At 38.8% G+C, this 22,078-nt stretch overlaps 1 protein-coding gene across 1 annotated transcript in view; it reads left to right on the top strand.

The window, feature by feature from the left end:
* The first annotated feature begins 4,000 nt into the window (after positions 1 to 4,000).
* The window catches only part of STX11 (syntaxin 11), a 56,463-nt gene continuing 38,385 nt past the window's right edge, over positions 4,001 to 22,078 (top strand). The window contains exons 1-2 of the mRNA XM_006075211.4: positions 4,001 to 4,156; positions 4,316 to 4,497. Of these exons, the coding sequence (XP_006075273.3) occupies positions 4,434 to 4,497 (64 nt within the window). The 5' untranslated portion in view covers positions 4,001 to 4,156; positions 4,316 to 4,433. The remainder of the gene's footprint in view (positions 4,157 to 4,315; positions 4,498 to 22,078) is intronic.

Raw genomic sequence — 22,078 nt, 5'->3', positions numbered from 1 at the left:
TGCAATACATCACAATAACATAATGGAGGATAAAAATCACATAATTATCTTAATAGATGCAGAAAAAGCATTTGACAAAATTCCACAGATCCAGTGGAGAATGGAACGGATATCCACTCTAGTATTCTGTCTTGGAAAATTCCATGGACTGTATAGTCCATGGGGTCACAAAGAGTTGGACAAGACTGTATGACTTTCACTTTTCACTTTAACATCTATTCATGAAAAAATCTTTCAGCAAACTGAGTACAGAGAAAATATACCTCAACATAATAAAGGACACATTGAACAAGCCCACGGTGGACATCATGCTCAGCGGTGCAAAGTTGAAAACTCTTCCTCTAAGGTCAGGAACAAGATGAAGATACCCTTGTCACTTTTGATATACTACTACAAGTCCTAGCCAGAGAAATTAGGCAAAGAAAAGAAGTAAAAGTATCCAAATCAGAAAGGAAGAAGTAAAACTTTCTCTATTTGTGGATGGTATTTTATAAATAGAAAACTATAAATACACCACCAAAAATACTGTTAGAGCTAACAAATGAATTCAGTAAAGGGGGAGGATACAAATTTAATACATAGAAATCAGTTGTGTTTCTACACACTAACAATGAACTATCAGAAAGAGAAGTTAGGAAAACAATCCTATTTACAATTGAATCAAAAAGAGTAATATACCTACAAATAAATTTAACCAAATGGGTGAAAGGTCTATACACTGAAAACTATAAGATAGAAGTGAAAGAAATTGAAGAAGACAAAAATAAATGAAAAGGTAATCTGTGCTCATGAATTAGTAGGATTAATGTTGTTAAAATATCCATACTACCCAAAGCATTTTGATAGGTATTTAATGCAATCTCTATCAAAGTTCCAATGTCATTTTCATAGACAAAGTATGGTAGTTGATGTAAATACAGGCATATAGATCAATGGATTAGAATAAAGAGCCCAGAAATAAACTCATGCATATATGGTCAATTAATTTTCCATAAAGGCGCCAAGAATATAATGGGAAAAGGACAATATTTTCAATAAATGGTGTTAGGAAAACAGGGCAGCCAAATGCAAAAGAATGAAACTTGACTTCTCTCCTACACCCTACGCCACAGTCAACTCAAAATGGATTAAATATTTGAGCACAAGACCTGAAACTATAAAACTCCTAGAAGGAAACATAGGGGTAAGCTCCTTGACATTGGCAGTGATTTTTTTGGATTGGACACCATAGCAAAGGCAACAAAGGCAAAAATAAAGAAATGGGACTACATCAATAAAAAGCTTCTGCATAGCAAAGGAAATTATCAACAAAATGAATAGTTAGTTTACTGAATGAGAGAATATGTTTGCAAATCATATATCTTGATAAGGGGTTAATGTCCAAAATATGTGAAGGTCTCATACAAGTCAAAAGCAAAAAACCAAGCAATTGGATTTTAAAATGGACAGAGGAACTGTGTAGACATTTTCCCAAAAAAGGACATGCGAATGGCCATCAGTACAAGAAAAAGTGCTCAATGTGACTAATCATCAGGGATTAATGAGTTATGAGTTATCTGCTCATATCTGTTAGAATGGCTAGCATCAGAGGGACAAGAGATAAAAACTTGGTGAGAATGCGGAGAAAAGAGAACCCTCGCACCCTGTTGGTGGGAATATAAATTGGTGGAGCCACCATGGAAGAGAGTATGGAAGTTTCCCTCCAAATTAAATAGAACAATTATATGATCCAACAATCCCAATTCTGGATATAAATCCAAAAGAAATGAAAAAACAAGATACTGAAGATATTTTTTTAAAAAGGTACTGAAGATATATCTGCACCCCCATGTTTATTGCAGGACTATTCACAATATCCAGACTATGGAAACAACCTAAGTGCCCATCAACAGATAAATGGATAAGGGATATATGTTATACATAAGGACATATTTTTCTGAAATGGCAACCCTCTCCGGTATTCTTGCCTGAAAAACCCCATGGACAGATGAGCCTGGAGCGCTACAATCCAATGCATTTCAAAGAGTAAGACATGACTGAGCAAACATAATAAATATAAATAATACATAAAATAAATTTGTAATATGATTTAGCCATGAGAAAGAAGGAAATCCTGCCATTTGCAACAACATGGATGGACCTTGAGGGCATTATATTAAGTGAAGCAAGCCGGTCACAGAAAGGCAACTACTGCACTGCGTCACTTATATGTGGAATCTTAATTAAAAAAAAAGATTCCACTTACATGTGGAATCGCATAGAAACAGAGATTAGAAAAGTGGTTGTCAGAACCTGCAGGTTGGGGGAAATAAGGAGAGGTTGGTAAAAGGCTACAAACTTTCAGCTCTGAGATGAATAAGTTTACACTGTTGCTACTGCTGCTAAGTCACTTCAGTCGTGTCCGACTCTGTGCCACCCCATAGACGGCAGCCCACCAGGCTCCCCTGTCCCTGGGATTCTCCAGGCAAGAACACTGGAGTGGGTTGCCATTTCCTTCTCCAATGCATGAAAATGAAAAGTGAAAGTGAAGTCGCTCAGTCATGTCTGACCTTCAGCGACCCCATGGACCGCAGCCTACCAGGCTCCTCTGTCCATGGGATTTTCCAGGCAAGAGTACTGGAAGTTTACACTAAAATATGTGTAAACCGTGTGTAAACATGGTGTAAAACATGGTGACTATAGTTGATTGTACTGTACAGTTGATCCTTGTACAACACAGGTTTGAACTGCATGGGTCCACATACACACATTTTTAAAAAAAATTAAATACATATTACACAATCTGTGGTTGGTTGACTACTTGGCTGTGAAACTGCGGATACAGTAGCCTATTAAAATTATATTTTGATTTTCTACTGTGTGGGAGGTTGATGCCTCTAACTACTATATTGTTCAAGGGTCAACTGTATTATATAATTGAAATTTGCTGAGAGAATAGAACTTTAATGTTCTCACCAAAATAAAAAAAAAAGAAAGATCATTATGTGAGGTGATGGATATGTTAATTAATTAGGTGGTGGGAGTCCTTTCACAATGCATACATATATCAAATCACCACCAAGTATACTTTGTTCCTTACATTTCTATTTGTCAATTACATCTCAGTAAAACTGAAAAAATCATGGCTTGATGATTCAAGATGAATGTATAGTTTAAAAGGAAAAATCATAGCAATAATAAGGAGAATCATCCAAATGAGTGTTATCTTCACAATAAAGAGACTAATATAGATAAATGAAATACAAATTATCCCAAAGCACTTTTGGAATAGGCATTTATGGTCTTGCTTCATCAACAAAACATTAAATCAATGCTGTTTATATTAATATTATTAATTTTATGTTTGTAACATGCAGATTGGCTTAAATTTTATAGTTTTTTAAAGACCTTGTAGTCATACAGAATTGATGCCATATTTATATAAGCTACATTGTATTTATACTATATTCAAGTAATTTGTCAACACTGCTGCTGCTGCTGCTAAGTCGCTTCAGTCATGTCCGACTCTGCGCGACCCCATAGACGGCAGCCCACCAGGCTCCCCCGTCCCTGGGATTCTCCAGGCATGAACACTGGAGTGGGTTGCCATTTCCTTCTCCAATGCATGAAAGTGAAAAGTGAAAGTGAAGTCGCTCAGTCGGGTCCGACTCTTCTCAACCCATGGACTGCAGCCCACCAGGCTCCTCCATCCATGGGGTTTCCAGGCACTGGGTGCCATTTATTATTTTTTCTTGAAGAGCAGTGTACTCCTTACTTAAGCTGGAAAAATGATGTAGTAGGGCCGTAAAAGAAATAAGGAGTGAATGAATTATGTCCAACACTCATATCTACATTGTAACCAATTAGGAATTTCAATTGCATGGGGGCATTTGTTTTGTAAATGTTTCTCTGTGAATAGGGATGTTGAGTTGTGTCAAAAGTTCCTGTTTCATAATTGACCTTTGCCATCGTCAGCCTATAGAAAATAGGGTTTTAAGAAATCAGATGGGGTGGCCTGCTTTCAACACCCAGTACTGGTGACACAAGACCATGTCAGCTGCTAGAAAGGATTCCTGCTCACACTGGGACACATAAGGAAGGTGAGGAGCTGTGCACCTGAGAGGACCATCTGTCAGCTTCTCCATGGTCTCCTCAACAATCTCATCATTCCAAGCAGGTATCCTCAAGGAAAGCTGAATCTGTGACTTCTCTGTTCGGACTTCAGTCTGTTTTCATTGCGTCACTTTTTTGTACTAAGCTCATCTTTAAAATACTCATCATTCAAAACACACTTGTTTTTTGTGGCGCCAATATTGTACTTTTACATTTTCTTTAGGATCACAAAGGAACGCTGGTTGTGGTCTATGAACTCACAGAAATTATAAACCACCTTTGATGAAGGAATCCATCCATTTGAAGTGTGTGTTAAAGGGAAAAATAAGACAAAGAAAGACATGGAGCTGCCGCAAGGGGATGAAATGGATGACGAGGAAAAAAAGACCATGTCTCAACCACAAAGTAAGGCTTTTTGCTATAGGCTTATAGTTTCTAAATGGATGGCACAAATTCTTCTAAATGAATAAACTATAGATGTAAAAATGTTTAGTCTATTTGTGAACACTACACTTTTGAGAACTAATTTAATTATTCAAATTCGAAACCAGCATTTGCTAAACATTTGTAAAAGGCATGGCTTATTTGTTACCTTCTGTTGGTGATTTTTTTTGTTTCACTTTTATCAGTTCCTCAGGACAGGGCTATGATGCAAAAGGGATTTACCAGAAGTGAGCATTGATCAACAGTCTCATCTTAAAATACTTTTGCAAGTTGTTATGCAAAATCACAGTTGCAGAAAAATTGAGGTATTAAACAGATCAATTATGCTATCTCTAGTCCAGATTTTTTTAGCCCATTCTCTTTCACAGAGAAGGTCCTATTTGTATGCATAGAGTAGCCAATACATGCTAAACTCTTACAAGTATGCCAGTATATCAGAGGAAAGTTTTCACTTATTTGCAATTTCTGTTAAATTGAAAATACAATGGTGTCATTTCAGGAACTATAAGCAAAGATAACATTTAACTAATACCAAAATAGTACAATTTGCAACCTCACTTTCTACCCCTTCTTGTGTACCATGCACAGAAAAATAAGCTTATCAAAAAAAAATTGCTTTTCTAAGAGAGATGTCTGTTGCATGCTTTATTTTTTGAATATTTGTATTTATTTTTAATTTTTAAAATTTTTATTGGAGTAGCGTTGATTTATTAATACAATGTTGTGCTAGGTTCAGGTGTACAGCAGAGTAAGTCAGTTGTACACACGGCCACTCCTTTTTAGATTCTTCTCCCATATGGGCCATTACAGAGTATTGAAAAGAGTTCTCCTTATTAGTTATCTATTTTACATATAGTAGTGTGTATATATGCATTCTTGTTTCTTTTCTTTTTTTTAGTAGTTTTTCTAAGCTTACTTTGAGTTTGCTATAACAGGATGAAATAAATCATTTGCTTTGGAAAATTTTTGTTTTTTGTTTTTTCTGTGGGCTTTGAGTGGCTCTTGGACACTTTTTTGTAGTTAAGAACATAAACTTTTGTGTTGGATGCTAAGATTTGGATCCAGGTTCCTTTGCTTGCTGGTCCTGAGACAGTGGGCAGGAGATTTGAAGGCTCTTTTCCTCCTAGGTCGGATGGGGTTGAGTTGTGCATACCTCATGCTTTGTGATGCAAATGATAAGTGTTGGTTATCTTTGATATGAACCTGCCCTCAATGTGGGAGACCCAGGTTCAATTCCTGGTTCGGGGAGATCCCCCTGAAGAAGGGAATGGTTAACCACTCCATTATTCTTGCCTGGAGAATTCCATGGACAGAAGAGCCTGAGGGGCTACATATAGTCCATGGGGTCACAAAGAGTTGGACATGACTGAGCGACTTTGATATATTAGCATTATGAGGTTTATTTATTTATTTTTTTAATGATCTGTTGTTTGCTAATATTTGTACATTTAAATCTTGAGTTTCCAAGGTGTCTTAATCTGTTTGGGCTAAACGGTACACAAAAATACTCAGACTGAGTGTCTTATAAATGACAGAAATTTATTTCTCACAGTTTTGGAGGGTGTAAAGTCTTATATCATGGTAGTGATGAATTTGGTGTTTGATGAGAGCTTGCTTTCTGGTTCATATATGGCTATCTTATTGCTATATCCTCTCACAGCAGAAAGGGCAAGAGAGTTTCCTGGGGCTTCTTTTATAAGGGTACTATTCATGTTCTTAAGGTTTCTATATTCATGACTTCATCACCTCCCAAGGTTCCACCTCCCAATACCATCACATAGGGATTGGGTTTAAACATATGAATTTTACAGGGACAGAAACATTCAGTGTATAGGAAAGGTTAGAAACTTTGTTCTCCTATATGCTGTGTGTGTTGAATAACAATGGCTTGTTTGAAGTACTGGTGTACTAATTTCCTCACATACCTTTAAAAAGGAATTATTTGGGAAAAATAAATAAATATGTTAAAAAAAAAAAGCTTATTAGATACTGGATAAATGAAACCTTAAAAACTTACCTATTTACTTTATAAAGTCTTATTTCTGTATTTCCATAAATTACATTTTATATAAATAAGTGATATGCAAAAAGATTTGGATGTGAATCTGAGAATATTTTTCTAGTCTGAGTGTACTAGAGAAAAATTTATATCATATGACATACAACATTGTTTCTTTGAAAAGCTGACCAGTGGATCTAAATAAGATGAAAATATCGTCAGGGAACATTTTTCATAGACTGTGGGTATAAACATTTCAGAGCAGATTCAGGTTCTATGCTCTGGTGGCTCAGTGGTAAAGAACCTGCCTGCCAGTTCAAGAGACCTTGATTTGATCACTGGGTCGGGAAGAGCTCTTAGAGAAGCAAACAGCAATCCACTCCAGTGTTCTTGTTTGGGAAATCCCATGAACAGAGGAGCCTGGCAGGCTATAATCCATGAGGTCAAAAACGGTTGGACACTACTTAGCAACTAAACAACAATACCTATGCTCTAGCTACCATTTAAGGATGCTGTGTCAGTTAGAGTCTCAATGTGAAAGAAATGGCACATTCAAATTAAAATAATTCAAGGAAGATTTATGAATAAGGGTACTGTTGTAAAGGTGTGAGCAGAGAGGAAACTGAAAGGGACCTCTGGGCTGTCATATCCCAGGCCTGAGAACCATGAGTAGAGAGAGGTACCCAGAACCAAGGGATGGGTTTCTGGGTAGAACAGACCACCTTAGAGGAAGAATGAGCTTATGCTGAGGGACACAGACTCAGATAGCCCTTCTGTCGAGAATAAATTCCCTCACCTCATCCCCTGCTTCTGCTCTCATGCAGGACTTCCCTTCTGGCCAAACCCAGGGAAAGCCAAAGGGCACAGGAGCCTGTTAGAATAGTCCATTCTTAGCCTCCTATTAAAATGAAAAAAAAAAAAAAGAATAGTCCATTCAGATCAACCTCCCAGGGTTGAGAGCAGAACAGAGGGTGACAGAAAGTGGATCTTAAGGAGCAAACAGAAGATACCTACACACATGCTGACATTATAAAATCTAGAATTCATTTTTTCTTGTTATATCCATTGGTGGCAAGTGTTTCTCTGGTGGCTCAGATGGTAAAGAATCTGCCTGTAATGCAGGAGACCTGGGTTTGATCCCTGGGTCAGGAAGATACCCTGGAGAAGGACTTGGCTACCCACTCCAGTATTCTTGCCTAGAGAATTCTGGAAAGAGTGGCCTGGTGGGCTACAGTCCATGGAGTCGCAAAGAGTCGGACATGACTGAGCAACTAGCACTATTCATAAAATAGAGTTAAAGCTTTATAAACATGCAACAGAATCCTTAGAGGAATTTTAAAGCAACTTTTTCAATAGTAGGATAAAAGAACAAAGCTTAAATTCCATGTTCAGTTTTTTAAAAAAGAGTTTTAAAGCTACATCAATGCTAGAGACAAATTCCAAAATCTCGTTATACCTGGCGTCACCCTCTAAAATGTTCTCTCCGTGCCCTGAGCTCCCCCAAGTTCTACTTGGGGCTTACGTTGGTCATTCATTCATTCATTATTTAACAGATATTTATTGAGAGTCTCCAATATCTGAGGTATTTTGCTAGACTTTGGGTAAATAGTAATAAGTAGAATGGACACAATCTCCCCTGTGAATCTGAGAATGTTTTTCAAAATTTATGGTTTAGTAGGTAAATAGTTTAAAGGATGTAAAGAAAGATTTAAATAGTTTATAGGGATTTTCCTGGTGGTCCAGTGGTTAAGAGTCTGCCTTCCAATGCAGGGTACACTGGTTTGATCCCTGGTCAGCAAACTAAGATCCTGCATGCTGCATGGTGTGGCAAAAAAAAAAAAAAAAAAAATTTTAAACTTAAATAATTTATAAGTCTGTGTTCATAAAGGTAATCATCCAGAATAACAGAACCACATGCTCACCAAAAGTCCAAATTAATATTTAAGCACAAAATTTGGGAGAATTCACAGAGTAGCCATTTATGTACGAAAAAGCCACAGACATTTTAGGCAGTATACTTTCCTCTCTCTCAAGAAGATCAAACCAGTTAGCCTTGAGGGAAATCAATCCTCAATATTCCTTGGAAGGACTGATGCTGAAGCTCCAGTATTTTGTCCATCTGATGTGAAAAATCTGACTCATTGGAAAAGTCCCTGATGTTGGGAAAGATTGAGGGCAGAGGAAAAGAGGGCGTCAGAGGATGAGATGGCTGGATGGCATCACCGATGCAATGGGCATGAATTTGGGCAAATTTTGGGAGATGGTGAGGGACAGGGAAGCCTGGAGTGCTGCAGTCCATTGGGTTGCAAAGAGTTGGACATGACTGGGCGACTGAACAACAACAACAACAACTTCCTCTCTTATTTAAGAAGGATTTTTATTTTAAACGTTAGTTATCCAGTTCTGGGAAAACTTATCCAAATATAATTAGTGAGACAAAGAATAAGTGGCTATAGAAGGCAATGGCACCCCACTCCACTGTTCTTGCCTGGAGAATCCCAGGGACGGGGGAGCCTGGTGGGCTGCCGTCTATGGGGTCGCACAGAGTCGGACACGACTGAAGCGACTTAGCAGCAGTAGCAGCAGCAGCAGCAGGATCTAGAAAGTGCTGTCCATCACAGAAGCTAAAGAGCTGTCTGCAATAATGGAAATGTTCTATTCTGTACTGACTGATACATTAGATACTAATAAGCACTAGTTATTATGGTGACATGTCAGTAATGAGACTGATGAACTGAATTTTAAAATCTGCTTAATTTTAATTAATTTAAATTTAAAGAGCCACATGTGGCTACAGTAAGAACAAGATGTATGAGGTGGGGCTTGCTGAATACAAGTTGATTCATTTAATCTCATTTCCTTTTCTACAGAGGTAATAACGGTTATTTATTTACTCATGCAACATCATGGGCCCAGCAGGATGTCAAATAGAGAGGAAATTAAAGATAGGTTATATGAAAATAACAAGTGTTAACAAAGAAGTGGAAAATTTGGAACACTTATGCGTTGCTGTGTGGATGTAAAGTAGTGCAGCTGTTGTGGAAAACAGTATAATGATCCCAGAAGAAATAGAATTACCGTTTTATTATTGTTCAGTCACTAAGTTGTGTCCAACTCTTTGAGATCCTGTGGACTGCAGCATGCCAGGCTTCCCTGTCCTTCAATATCTCCTGGAGTTTGCTCAGATTCATGTCCATTGACACATCCACAACTAAGCATCATTTTTGCTTTGGCCCAGCAGCTTCATTCTTTCTGGAGCTCTTAATAATTGCCCTTTGCTCTTCCCTCCTTGCATATTGGATAGCTTCTGACCTGGGGGCTCATCTTCCTACATTATATCATTTTGCCTTTTCATGCTGCTCATGGGGTTCTCATGGCAAGAATGCTGCAGTGGTTTGCCATTCCCTCCTCCAGTGGACCATGTTTTGTCAGAACTCTCCACTAGGACCCATCCATCTTGGGTAGCCCTACACAGTATGGCTGATAGCTTCACTGAGCTATGCAAGCCCCTTTGCCACGACAAGGCTGTGATCCAGGAAGGGGAGAATTACCATACAATCCAGCAATTCCACTTCTGGGTCTCTACCTCAGAAAAATGAAGGCAGAGACTGAAAAAAAAAATCAGTCTTTAAAAGGAAGATTTTGACACATGCATAAACCTTGAAGCTATTATACAGACTGAAATAAGCCAGTTATAAAAGGGCAAATATTGCACGGTTTTACTTATTTGTGGTCTCTAGAGTAGTCAGAGACAGAAAGTAAAGTGGTGGGTGCCAGGGACTAGGGAGAGGGGGAATGAGGAGATAGTGTTTAATGGCTACAGAGTTGTCAGTTAGGGAAAATGAAAAAGTGCTGGAAATGGATGGAGGTGGTTGCACAACAACATGAGTGTACTGAATGTAACCGAACTTCTCGTTTTTTAAATGGCCACAATGGTACATGTTATGTTACATATATTTTATTGCAGTTTTAAAAAGATAGGTTAAACACCTGTCCTCAAGTAATTTGAAAATTAGCATAGAAAAGAGAAACGGGAGCTGGTGATTGCTACATGGTGTAGGGATATAAAATGGCTATTTATAATATTGTATGAAAGGAGAGATTGCTCTATAGCAGAGATTGGCAGAATGTCATAAATCAACTATAATTTAAAAAAGTAAAATGAAATGACTGTTTATAGATGGTCATCTAACACTGAGACTGAATGGGTTTATGAGCCCTTCCAGTGAAGGACGGCAGTGGTAACAAGATGATGTAGGCAGTATCCAGGGGGTGAGCCTTTATGCGGCAGTGGTGCCCTCCTTCAAGTGCTTGCCCTGCTTTATCTGAGCTTTACCCTGAAGTACTAATGGCTCCAAGAATCCAGACTGGAGGGAGACTTCCCTGGTGATCCAGTGGTTAAGACGCCATGCTGTCATTGCAGGGGACTCGGGTTCCCTGGTCAGGAAATCCTTGGTTGGGGAATTAAGATACTCCCTTGCAGTGCAATACAGCCAAAAGATAAATAAAGAATAAAAAAAATCCAGACTGGAGGTGAAAGCCACATCTCCAGAAAAATGTCTATAAATATAGAAGACCTATCTGGGAGCCTACCGGGGTGGTCAGGCCAAGTGCAGAGAACCAGGTCAGTCTAGATCTTGCCATTATCAATATCTGCATCTCTTCATAGTCTGCTCTTTGACAACCAACTTTTTTTTTCAACTGAATCTCTCTAACCACTCCCCTCCCAACTGCAGCAATTTCTTGATACCCTGGATCTTCTGATCCATAGACCTAATATCCTTTCATATGGCCTCATCACTATCATTCATGTCCTCTCTTCTCTCCTTACTCGGTTTAGATGCCATGGTCCTGAATTATGGTTATTCCCTTGCATAGAGCCTCAACACTCTTGTCCCTGTCGCCTCTATCATATTCATCGGGCAGCTCCAAACTCTGATTATCTCTGGACCTCTGCCTAATTTTATTAGTGCCCAAGTAGACACCTGAGGTCCGTGAAAACACAACTATACCAACTGGTCTCCCTTTACATTCATGATCCCCGACTTCAAATGAACTCTTAGTACCACTTAACCATCTGACTATATTTTCAAAGTCCATTTGCTCTCTCCCTGACCCCAAGATGCTATTTCCTACTTTCTCCTCTCTTCTCAAACTTCCTCTTACTCCTCCCTCTCAGCTGATGACCTTCCTTCTTCATTGATAATACATGTTCCTGTTTCCACATTCAGTAGCATCTGTGCCCGTACCTGCCTCCCCCTCCACTGCCATGAGGGGAGAAACCTATCTTCTTTTTTTAATCCCAGCTTTCCATCTGTGCACTGGATTCCACCTCTGCTCATCGAGAGATGAGCTCAGAGAGATTTCATCTCTCTGCTCAAGAGCACTGCTTTGGCAATTATCCCTTTTCTCTTCTGTCTTGTCACCTTTTACTTGTCTTCTGGCTCATAACCGTGAGCATACAAATACGTACATTTTCTAATTAAAAAAATTCTCCCTTGACCATACATTTCCTCCCAGCTATTGCCACCTCTCTCTGGGCTCCTCAGAAGTATTGGTCATCACACACCACTGAACCCTTATCAATTTTGCCATCAACCTCCATATGCCTAAGCCCGTTGCTCAGTTTTCATTCCTAATTTTACCCACTTTAGCAGCCTTTGATAGAATTGACCACTCTTGAAATATTTTTTTCATTTGGCTTCTGGAACATTCTTCATCAGTTTACCTCCTATTTCACTGATTACACCTTCTCATTCTCCTTTCTTATTCTTCATCTTCCTGACCTCTAAACTTTGGAGTACCCTATGACTCAGACTTCAGACATCTAAATTCTGTGTGCTGAAGACTTCTGGAGTGAAACCATCATCCTAGACTCACCAATCCAACTGATATTCTTGAAAACTTAAGACTCCAAACTTCAAGTGTCCAAAATGGAGCTGTTAGTCCTCACAAACCTCCCCTCCCCCAACCCCACAATTTGTTTCCCAGGCAGTCTCCTCATCTCAGTCTAAGGAACCTTTTTCCTCTCATTGCTCCAAGGAAAACCCTTGACTCATCCTTGACTCCTCTCTCTCTCCCTCCACATCCAATTAATCAGTCAGTCCTCTCAGCCCCTCCTTGGGTATAAATCCAGAACCTGCCCAGTTCTCACCAGTTCCACTGTCATGGCTTTGTGTCAATCCAGGTTTTCTGCAGAAACAGAACCAATAGGAGATACATCTATATCCAGAGACTGAGATAGAAGGAATTGGTGCACATGATTATGGAGGCTGAACAGTCCCAAGATCTGCAGATGATAAGCTGGAATGCAGAAAAGTTGGTGGTATAGTTCTAGTCTGAGTCCAAGGGCCTGAGAAGCAAATGGCCCAAGTTTCAGTTTGAGGTCAAGTCTGAAGTCAGGAGAAAACTGATGTCCTAGTTCAAAGACAGGCAGGCCTAGGGAGAACAAATGCTGTCTTACCCTGCCTTTTGTTCTGTTCAGGCCTTCAACAGCTTGGTTGAGGCCCATCAACACTGAGGAGTGCAATCTGCTTTGCTCAGTCCATGGATTCAGATGTTAATCTCATCTAGAAACACCCTCACAGATATACAGAGGGTTAAACAGAATAATGTTTAACCAAATACCTGAGCAACCCCGGCCCAGTCAAGTTGACACATAAAATTAATCATCACGGCTTCCTAACTGGCTGGCCTACTTCCATTCTTGTCCCTTAATCTATTCTCAATACAACAGTACACTAAACAAACAAACAAAAAAGCCACATCAGGTTACTCCTCTGTTAAAAATTTTCCAATGTCTTCCCTTCTTAATCAAAGTAAAATTTAAAAACTATCAAGCCCACCAAGGCTCTACATGCTCTACTCCCCACCCACTCTCACCAGTTATCACTCTTCCCCATTTTCTTTCCCTACCACACTGGTATTGCTCCAGGAAGTCAAGCATGCTCCTACATGCTTGACATCTGAGAGCCGTTACATCTGCAGATTCCTCAGCTTGAAATGGTCAAAATAGGTGGGCGGTCCTAAGATGGCAGAGGAATAGGACGGGTAGACCACTTTCTCCCCCACATATTCATGGAAAGAACATTTGAATGCTGAGCAAATTCCACAAAACAACTTCTGAGTGTTGGCAGAGGACATCAGGCACCCAGAAAGGCAGCCCATTGTCTTTGAAAAGAGATGGAGAAGTCTTGAGGCTACTATAAGAATAAGACTAAAGATTCATTTTGATATATGGCAAAACCAATACAATATTGTAAAGTTAAAAAATAAAATAAAATTAAAAAAAAAAGAATAAGACTAAAAACCAGTGGCAGGAGGCTTAAATTCAAAACCTGAGAACACCAGAGAACTCCTGACTCCAGGGAACATTAATCGATAAGAGCTCATCCAAAAGCCTCCATACCTACACTGAAACCAAGCACCACCCAAGAGCCAACAAGTTCCAGAGCAAGACATACCACGCAAATTCTCCAGCAACACAGGAACATATCCCTGAGCATCAATATACAGGCTGCCCAAATTCACACCAAACCCGTAGACATCTCAAAACTCCCTACTGGACACTTCATTGCACTCCAGAGAGAAGAAATCCAGCTCCACCTACCAGAACACTGACACAAGCTTCTCTAACCAGGAAACCTTGACAAGCCACTCACACAACCCCACCCACAGTGAGGAACCTCCACAATAAAGAGGAACCACAAACTGCCAGAATACGGAAAGGCCACCCCAAACACAGCAATCTAAACAAGATGAAAAGGCAGAGAAATACAGAGCAGGTAAAGGAACAGGATAAATGCCCACCAAACCAAAGAGGAAGAGACAGGAAATCTACCTGAAAAAGAATTCAGAATAATGATAGTGAAAATGATCCAAAATCTTGAAAACAAAATGAGAGTTACAGATAAATAGCTTGGAGACAAGGATTGAGAAGATGCAAGAAATGTTTAACAAGGACCTAGAAGAAATAAAAAAGACTCAATATATAATGAATAATGCAATAAATGAGATAAAAAACACTCTGGAAGGAACCATCAATAGAATAACAAAGGCAGAAGATAGGATAAGTGAGGTAGAAGATAGAATGGTAGAAATAAATGAAGCAGAGAAGAAAAAAGAGAATTAAAAGAAATTAGGACAACCTCAGAGACCTCTGGGACAATGTTAAACGCCCTAACATTTGAATCATAGGCATCCCAGAAGAAGAAGAAAAAAAGAAAGACCATGAGAAAATACTTGAGGAGATAATAGTTGAAAACTATGGCAACTCACTCCAGTATTACCTGGAGAATCCCATGGATGGAGGAGCCTGGTGGTCTACAGTCCATGGGGTCACAAAGAGTCAGACACGATGGAGTGACTTCACTTTCCCTAAAATGGGGAAGGAAATAGTCACCCAAGTCCAAGAAACCCAGAGAGTCCCAAACAGGATAAACCCAAGGCAAAACACCCCAAGACACATATTAATCAAATTAACAAAGATCAAACACAAAGAATAAATATTAAAAGCAGCAAGGGAAAAACAACAAATAACACACAAGGGGATTCCCATAAGGATAACAGCTGATCTTTCAACAGAAACTCTTCAGGCGAGAAGGGAATGGCAGGACATACTAAAGTAATGAAAGAGAAAAACCCACAATCCAGATTACTGTACCCAGCAAAGATCTCATTTAAATATGAAGAAGAAATCAAAAGCTTTACAGACAAGCAAAAGCTGAGAGAATTCAGCATCATCAAACCAACCCTCCAACAAATGCTAAAGGATCTTCTCTAGACCAGAAACACAGAAAGGGTGTATAAATTCGAACCCAAAACAACAAAGTAAATGGCAACGGGATCATCAGTTCAGTTCAGTTCAGTCACTCAGTTGTGTCCGACTCATTGCGACCCCATGAATCCCAGCACACCAGGCCTCCCTGTCCATCACCAACTCCCGGAGTTTACTCAAACTCATGTCCATTGAGTCGGTGATGCCATCCAGCCATCTCATCCTCTGTCGTCCCCTTCTCCTCCTGCCCCCAATCCCTCCCAGCATCAGAGTCTTTTCCAATGAGTCAACTCTTCACATGAGGTGGCCAAAGTATTGGAGTTTCAGCTTTAGCATCAGTCCTTCCAATGAACACCCAGGACTGATCTCCTTTAGGATGGACTGGTTGGATCTCCTTGCAGTCCATGGGACTCTCAAGAGTCTTCTCCAACACCACAGTTCAAAAGCATCAATTCTTCAGCGTTCTTCACAGTCCAACTCTCACATCCATACATGACCTCTGGTAAAACCATAGCCTTGACTAGACGGACCTTTGTTGGCAAAGTAATGTCTCTGCTTCTTAACATGCTATCTAGGTTGGTCATAACTTTCCTTCCAAGAAGTAAGCGTCTTTTAATTTCATGGCTGCAATCACCACCTGCACTGATTTTGGAGCCCCCCAAAATAAAGTCTGACACTGTTTCCACTGTTTCCCCATCTATTTGCCATGAAGTGATGGGACCAGATGCTATGATCTTAGTTTTCTGAATGTTGAGCTTTAAGCCAACTTTTTCACTCTCCTCTTTCACTTTCAATAAGAGGCTTTTTAGTTCCTCTTCACTTTCTGCCATAAGGGTGGTGTCATCTGCATATCTGAGGTTATTGATATTTCTCCCGGCAATCTTGATTCCAGCTTGTGCTTCTTCCAGCCCAGCGTTTCTCATGATGTACTCTGCATAGAAGTTAAATAAGCAGGGTGACAATATACAGCCTTGATGTACTCCTTTTCCTATTTGGAACCAGTCTGTTGTTCCATGTCCAGTTCTAACTGTTGCTTCCTGACCTGCATATATTTTTCTCAAGAGGCAGGTCAGGTGGTCTCGTGTTCCCATCTCTTTCAGTCATACTTATCAATAATTACCTTAAATGTAAATGGGTTGAATGCCCGAACCCAAAGACAAAGACTGGCTGAATGGATACAAAAACAAGACCCCCATACATGTTGTCTACAAGAGACCCACCTCAAAACAAAGGACACAAACAGACTGAAAGTGAACGGCTGGAAAAAGATATTCCACACAAATAGAAACCAAAAGAAAGCAGGAGTAGCAATACTCATATCAGATAAAATAGACTAAAATAAAGGTTGTGAAAAGAGACAAAGAAGGACACTACATAATGATCAAAGGATCAATCCAAGAAGAAGAAATAACAATTATAAATATATATGCACCCAACATAGGAGCACCACAATATGTAAGGCAAAAGCTAACAAGTATGAAAGGGGAAATTAACAATAACACAATAATAGTAGGAGACTTTAATACCCCACTCATACCTATGGATAGATCAACTAAACAGAAAATTAACAAGGAAATACAAACTTTAAATGATACAATAGACCAGTTAGACCTAATTGATATCTATAGGACATTTAACCCCAAAACAATGAATTTCACCTTTTTCTCAAGCGCACATGGAACCTTCTCCAGGATAGATCACATCCTGGGCCATAAATCTAGCCTTGGTAAGTTAAAAAAAACTGAAATCATTCCAAGCATCTTCTCTGACCACAATGCAGTAAGATTAGATGTCAATTACAGGAGAAAAACTATTAAAAATTCCAACATATGGAGACTGAACAACACGCTGCTGAATAACCAACAAATCACAGAAGAAATCAAAAAAGAAATCAAAATATGCATAGAAATGAATGAAAATGAAAACACAACAACCCAAAACCTATGGGACACTGTAAAAGCAGTACTAAGGGGAGGGTTCATCTTCCAGGCTTATCTCAAGAAACAAGAAAAAAGTCAACTAAATAACCTAACTCTACACCTAAAGCAACTAGAAAATGAAGAATTGAAGAACCCCAGGGTTAGTAGAAGGAAAGAAATCTTAAAAATTAGGGCAGAAATAAATGCACAAGAAACAAAAGAGACAAGAGCAAAAATCAACAAAGCTAAAAGCTGGTTCTTTGAGAAGATAAATAAAATTGACAAACAATTAGCCAGACTCATCAAGAATCAAAGGGAGAAAAATCAAATCAACAAAATTAGAAATGAAAATGAAGAAATCGAAACAGATAACACAGAAATACAAAGGATCATAAGAGACTACTATATCAGCAACTATATGCCAATAAAATGGACAACTTGGAAGAAATGGACAAATTCTTAGAAAAGTACAACTTTCCAAAACTGAACCAAGAAGAAATAGAAAATCTTAACAGACCCATCACAAGCACGGAAATTGAAACTGTAATCAGAAATCTTCCAGCAAACAAAAGCCCAGGACCAGACAGCTTCACAGCTGAATTCTACCAAAAATTTAGAGAAGAGCTAACACCTATATTACTCAAACTCTTCCAGAAAATTGCAGAGGAAGGTAAATTTCCAAACTCATTCTCTGAGGCCACCATCACCCTAATACCCAAATCAGACAAAGATGTCACACAAAAAGAAAACTACAGGCCAATATCACTGATGAACATAGATGCAAAAATCCTTAACAAAATTCTAGCAATCAGAATCCAACAACATATTAAAAAGATCATGTATCATGACCAAGTGGGCTTTATCCCAGAGATGCAAGGATTCTTCAATATCCACAAATCAATCAATGTAATACACCACATTAACAAACTGAAAGATAAAAACCATATGATTATCTCAATAGATGCAGAGAAAGCCTTTGACAAAATTCAGCATCCATTTATGATAAAAACCCTCCAGAAAGCAGGCATAGAAGGAACATACCTCAACATAATAAAAGCTATATATGACAAACCCACAGTAAACATTATCTTCAATGGTGAAAAATTGAAAACATTTCCCCTAAAGTCAGGAACAAGACAAGGGTGCCCATTCTCACCACTACTATTCAACATAGTTTTGGAAGTTTTGGCCACAGCAATCAGAGCAGAAAAAGAAATAAAAGGAATCCAGATTGGAAAAGAAGAAGTAAAACTCTCAGTGTTTGCAGATGACATGATCCTCTACATAGAAAACCTAAAGACTCCACCAGAAAATTACTAGAGCTAATCAATGAATATGCTTCCCTGGTGGCTCAGAGGTTAAAGTATCTGCCTGCAATGTGGGAGACCTGGGTTTGATCCTTGGGTCAGGAAGATCCCCTGGAGAAGGAAATGGCAACCCACTCCAGTATTCTTGCCTGGAGAATCCCATGGACGGAGGAGCCTGGTGGGCTATAGTCCATGGGGTCGCAAAGAGTCTGACACGGCTGAGCGACTTCACTCACTCAATCAATGAATATAGTAAAGTTGCCGGATATAAAATTAACACACAGAAATCCCTTGCATTCTTATACACTAACAATGAGAAAACAGAAAGAAAAATTAAGGAAACAATTCCATTCACCATTGCAACAAAAGAATAAAATACTTAGGAATATATCTACCTAAAAAAACGAAAGACCTATATATAGAAAACTATAAACACTGATGAAAGAAATCAAAGAGGACACAAATAGATGAAGAAATATATCATGTTCATGGATTGGAAGAATCAATATAGTGAAAATGAGTATACTACCCAAAGCAATCTATAATGCAATGCAATCCCTATCAAGATACCAACGGTATTTTTCACAGAACTAGAACAAATAATTTCACAATTTGTATGGAAATACAAAAAAACCTCGAATAGCCAAAGCAATCTTGAGAAAGAAGAATGGAACTGGAGGAATCAACCTGTCCGACTTCAGGCTATACTACTAAGCTACACTCATCAAGACAGTATGGTACTGCACAAAGACAGAAATATAGATCAAAGGAACAAAATAGAAAGCCCAGAGACAAATCCACACACCTATGGACACCTTATTTTTCACAAAGGAGGCAAGAATATACAATGGAGAAAAGACAATCTCTTTAACAAGTGGTGCTGGGAAAACTGGTCAAACACTTGTAAAAGAATGAAACTAGAACACTTTCTAACACAATACACAAAAATAAATTCAAAATGAATTAAAGATCTAAATGTAAGACCAGAAACTATAAAACTCCCAGAGGAAAACATAGGCAAAACACTCTCCGACATAAACCACAGCAGGATCCTCTATGACTCACCTCCCAGAGTAATGGAAATAAAAGCAAAAATAAACAAATGGGACCTAATTAAACTTAAAAGCTTTTGCACAACGAAGGAAACTATAAGCAAGGTGAAAAGACAGCCTTCAGAATGGGAGAAAATAATAGCAAATGAAGCAACAAAGAATTAATCTCAAAAATATACAAGCAACTCCTGCAGCCCAATTCCAGAAAAATAAAGGACCCAATCAAAAAATGGGCCAAAGAACTAAACAGACATTCCTCCAAAGAAGACATACAGATGGCTAACAAACACATGATAAGATGCTCAACATCGCTCATTATCAGAGAAATGTAAATCAAAACCACAATGAGGTACCATTTTACGCCAGTCAGAATGGATGCTATCCAAAAGTCTACAAACAATAAATGCTGGAGAGGGTGTGGAGAAAAGGGAACCCTCTTACACTGTTGGTGGGAATGCAAACTAGTACAGCCACTATGGAGAACAGTGTGGAGATTCCTTAAAAAGCTGAAAATAGAACTGCCATATGACCCAGTAAACTCAATGCTGGCATACACACCAAGGTAACCAGAATTTAAAGAGACACGTGTACCCCAATGTTTATCACAGTACTGTTTATAATAGCCAGGAAATGGAAGCAACCTAGATGTCTATCAGCAGACATGGATAAGAAAGCTGTGGTACATAGACACAATGGAATATTACTCAGCCATTAAAAAGAATACATTTGAATCAATTCTAATGAGGTGGATGAAACTGGAGCCTATTATACAGAGTGAAGTAAGTCAGGAAGAAAAACATCAATACAGTATACTAATGCATATATTCGGAATTTAGAAAGATAGTAACGATAACCCTATATGCAAGATAGCAAAAAAGACACAGATGTATAGAACAGTCTTTTGGACTCTGTGGGAGAGGGCAAGGGTGGAATGATTTGGGAGAATGGCATTGAAACATGTATATTATCATATGTGAAACGGATTGCCAGTCCAGGTTCAATGCATGGGACAGGGGTGCTCGGGGCTGGTGCACTGGGAGGACCCAGAGGGATGGGATAGGGAGGGAGGTGGGAGGGGGGTTCAGGATGGGGAACGCATGTACACCCGTGGCTGATTCATGGCACTGTATGGCAAAACCACTACAATATTGTAAAGTAATTAGCTTCCAATTAAAATGAATAAATTTATTTTAAAAAAGAAAAAAAATAAAGTTTTCCACAGAAACAAACAACAACAACAAAAACAAAAAACAAACAACAACAAAAAAGAAATGGTCAAAATACCTACATTGCTTCCTCCCTGAACTGTTTTATCTTAGATGCCTTTGCATTAAACCCATTTTCTTCAGTTCTTATAGCATCCCTCATGTCTCTTACTTTGCTTCACCTTTAAAATGAACTTTATTATTTTATTTATTTATGGCTACATCTGGTCTTAGTTGCAGCCCCCAGGATTTTTCATTGTGGTGCCTAGACTTCTAACTATGGCTCATGGGTTCCAGAATGCATGGATTGTGTAGTTGTGGTGAGTAGGCTTAGTTGCTCCACAGCATGTGGTATCTTCCCAGAGCAGGGATCGAATCTGTCTCCCCTGAATTGGAAGGCACATTATTTTTTTTTAATTATTTTATTAATTTTAATTGGAGACTAATTACAATATTGTGTTGGTTTTTGCCATACGTTGACATGAATCAGCCATGGGTGTACATGTGTCCCCCTGTCCCAAACCCCTTCCCCTACTCCCTTCCCATCCCTTCCCTCCAGGTTGTCCCAGTGCACAGCTTTTGAGTGCCCTGTTTCATGCATCGAATTTGGACTGGTCATCTATTTCACATATGGTAATATACATGTTTCAATGCTATTCTCTCAAACCATCCCACCCTCACCTTCTGCCACAGAGTCCAAAAGTCTGTTCTTTACATCAGTGTCTCTTCTGCTGTCTTGCATCTATGTCTCTTTTGCTGTCTTGCTGTCTTGTTACCATCTTTCTAAATTCCATATGTATGCGTTAATATACTGTATTGGTGCTTTTCTTTCTGACTTACTTCACTGTGTATAATAGGCTCCAGTTTCATCCACCTCATTAGAACTGACTCAAATGCTTTCTTTTTAATAGCTGAGTAATATTCCATTGTGTATATATGTCACAACTTTCTTATCCATCTGTCTGCTGATGGACATCTAGGTTGCTTCCATGTCCTATCTATTGTAAACAGCAGAAGGCACATTCTTAACCACTGGACCCCCAGGGAAGTCCCTAAACTTAATTTTTTTCAAATGGTTTTAGATTTACAGAAAAAAAATTACAAAGATAATAAGAGAGTTTCCATAAATCTTGTTCCCATTTTCCCCTATTATTATCATTGTACAATTAAGTATGGTACATCATCATAACTCATGTACTAATCTTGATATTGTAACAGAAGTCCATACTTTATTCATATTGCCTTAGTTTTTACTGAAAAGCCTTTTCCTGTCCCAGGATCCCA

The sequence above is a fragment of the Bubalus bubalis genome, chromosome 10 (assembly GCF_019923935.1).
Source record: "Bubalus bubalis isolate 160015118507 breed Murrah chromosome 10, NDDB_SH_1, whole genome shotgun sequence".
NCBI classification, from domain to species: domain Eukaryota; kingdom Metazoa; phylum Chordata; class Mammalia; order Artiodactyla; family Bovidae; genus Bubalus; species Bubalus bubalis.
This window is presented reverse-complemented; position numbering and strand designations above follow the sequence as displayed.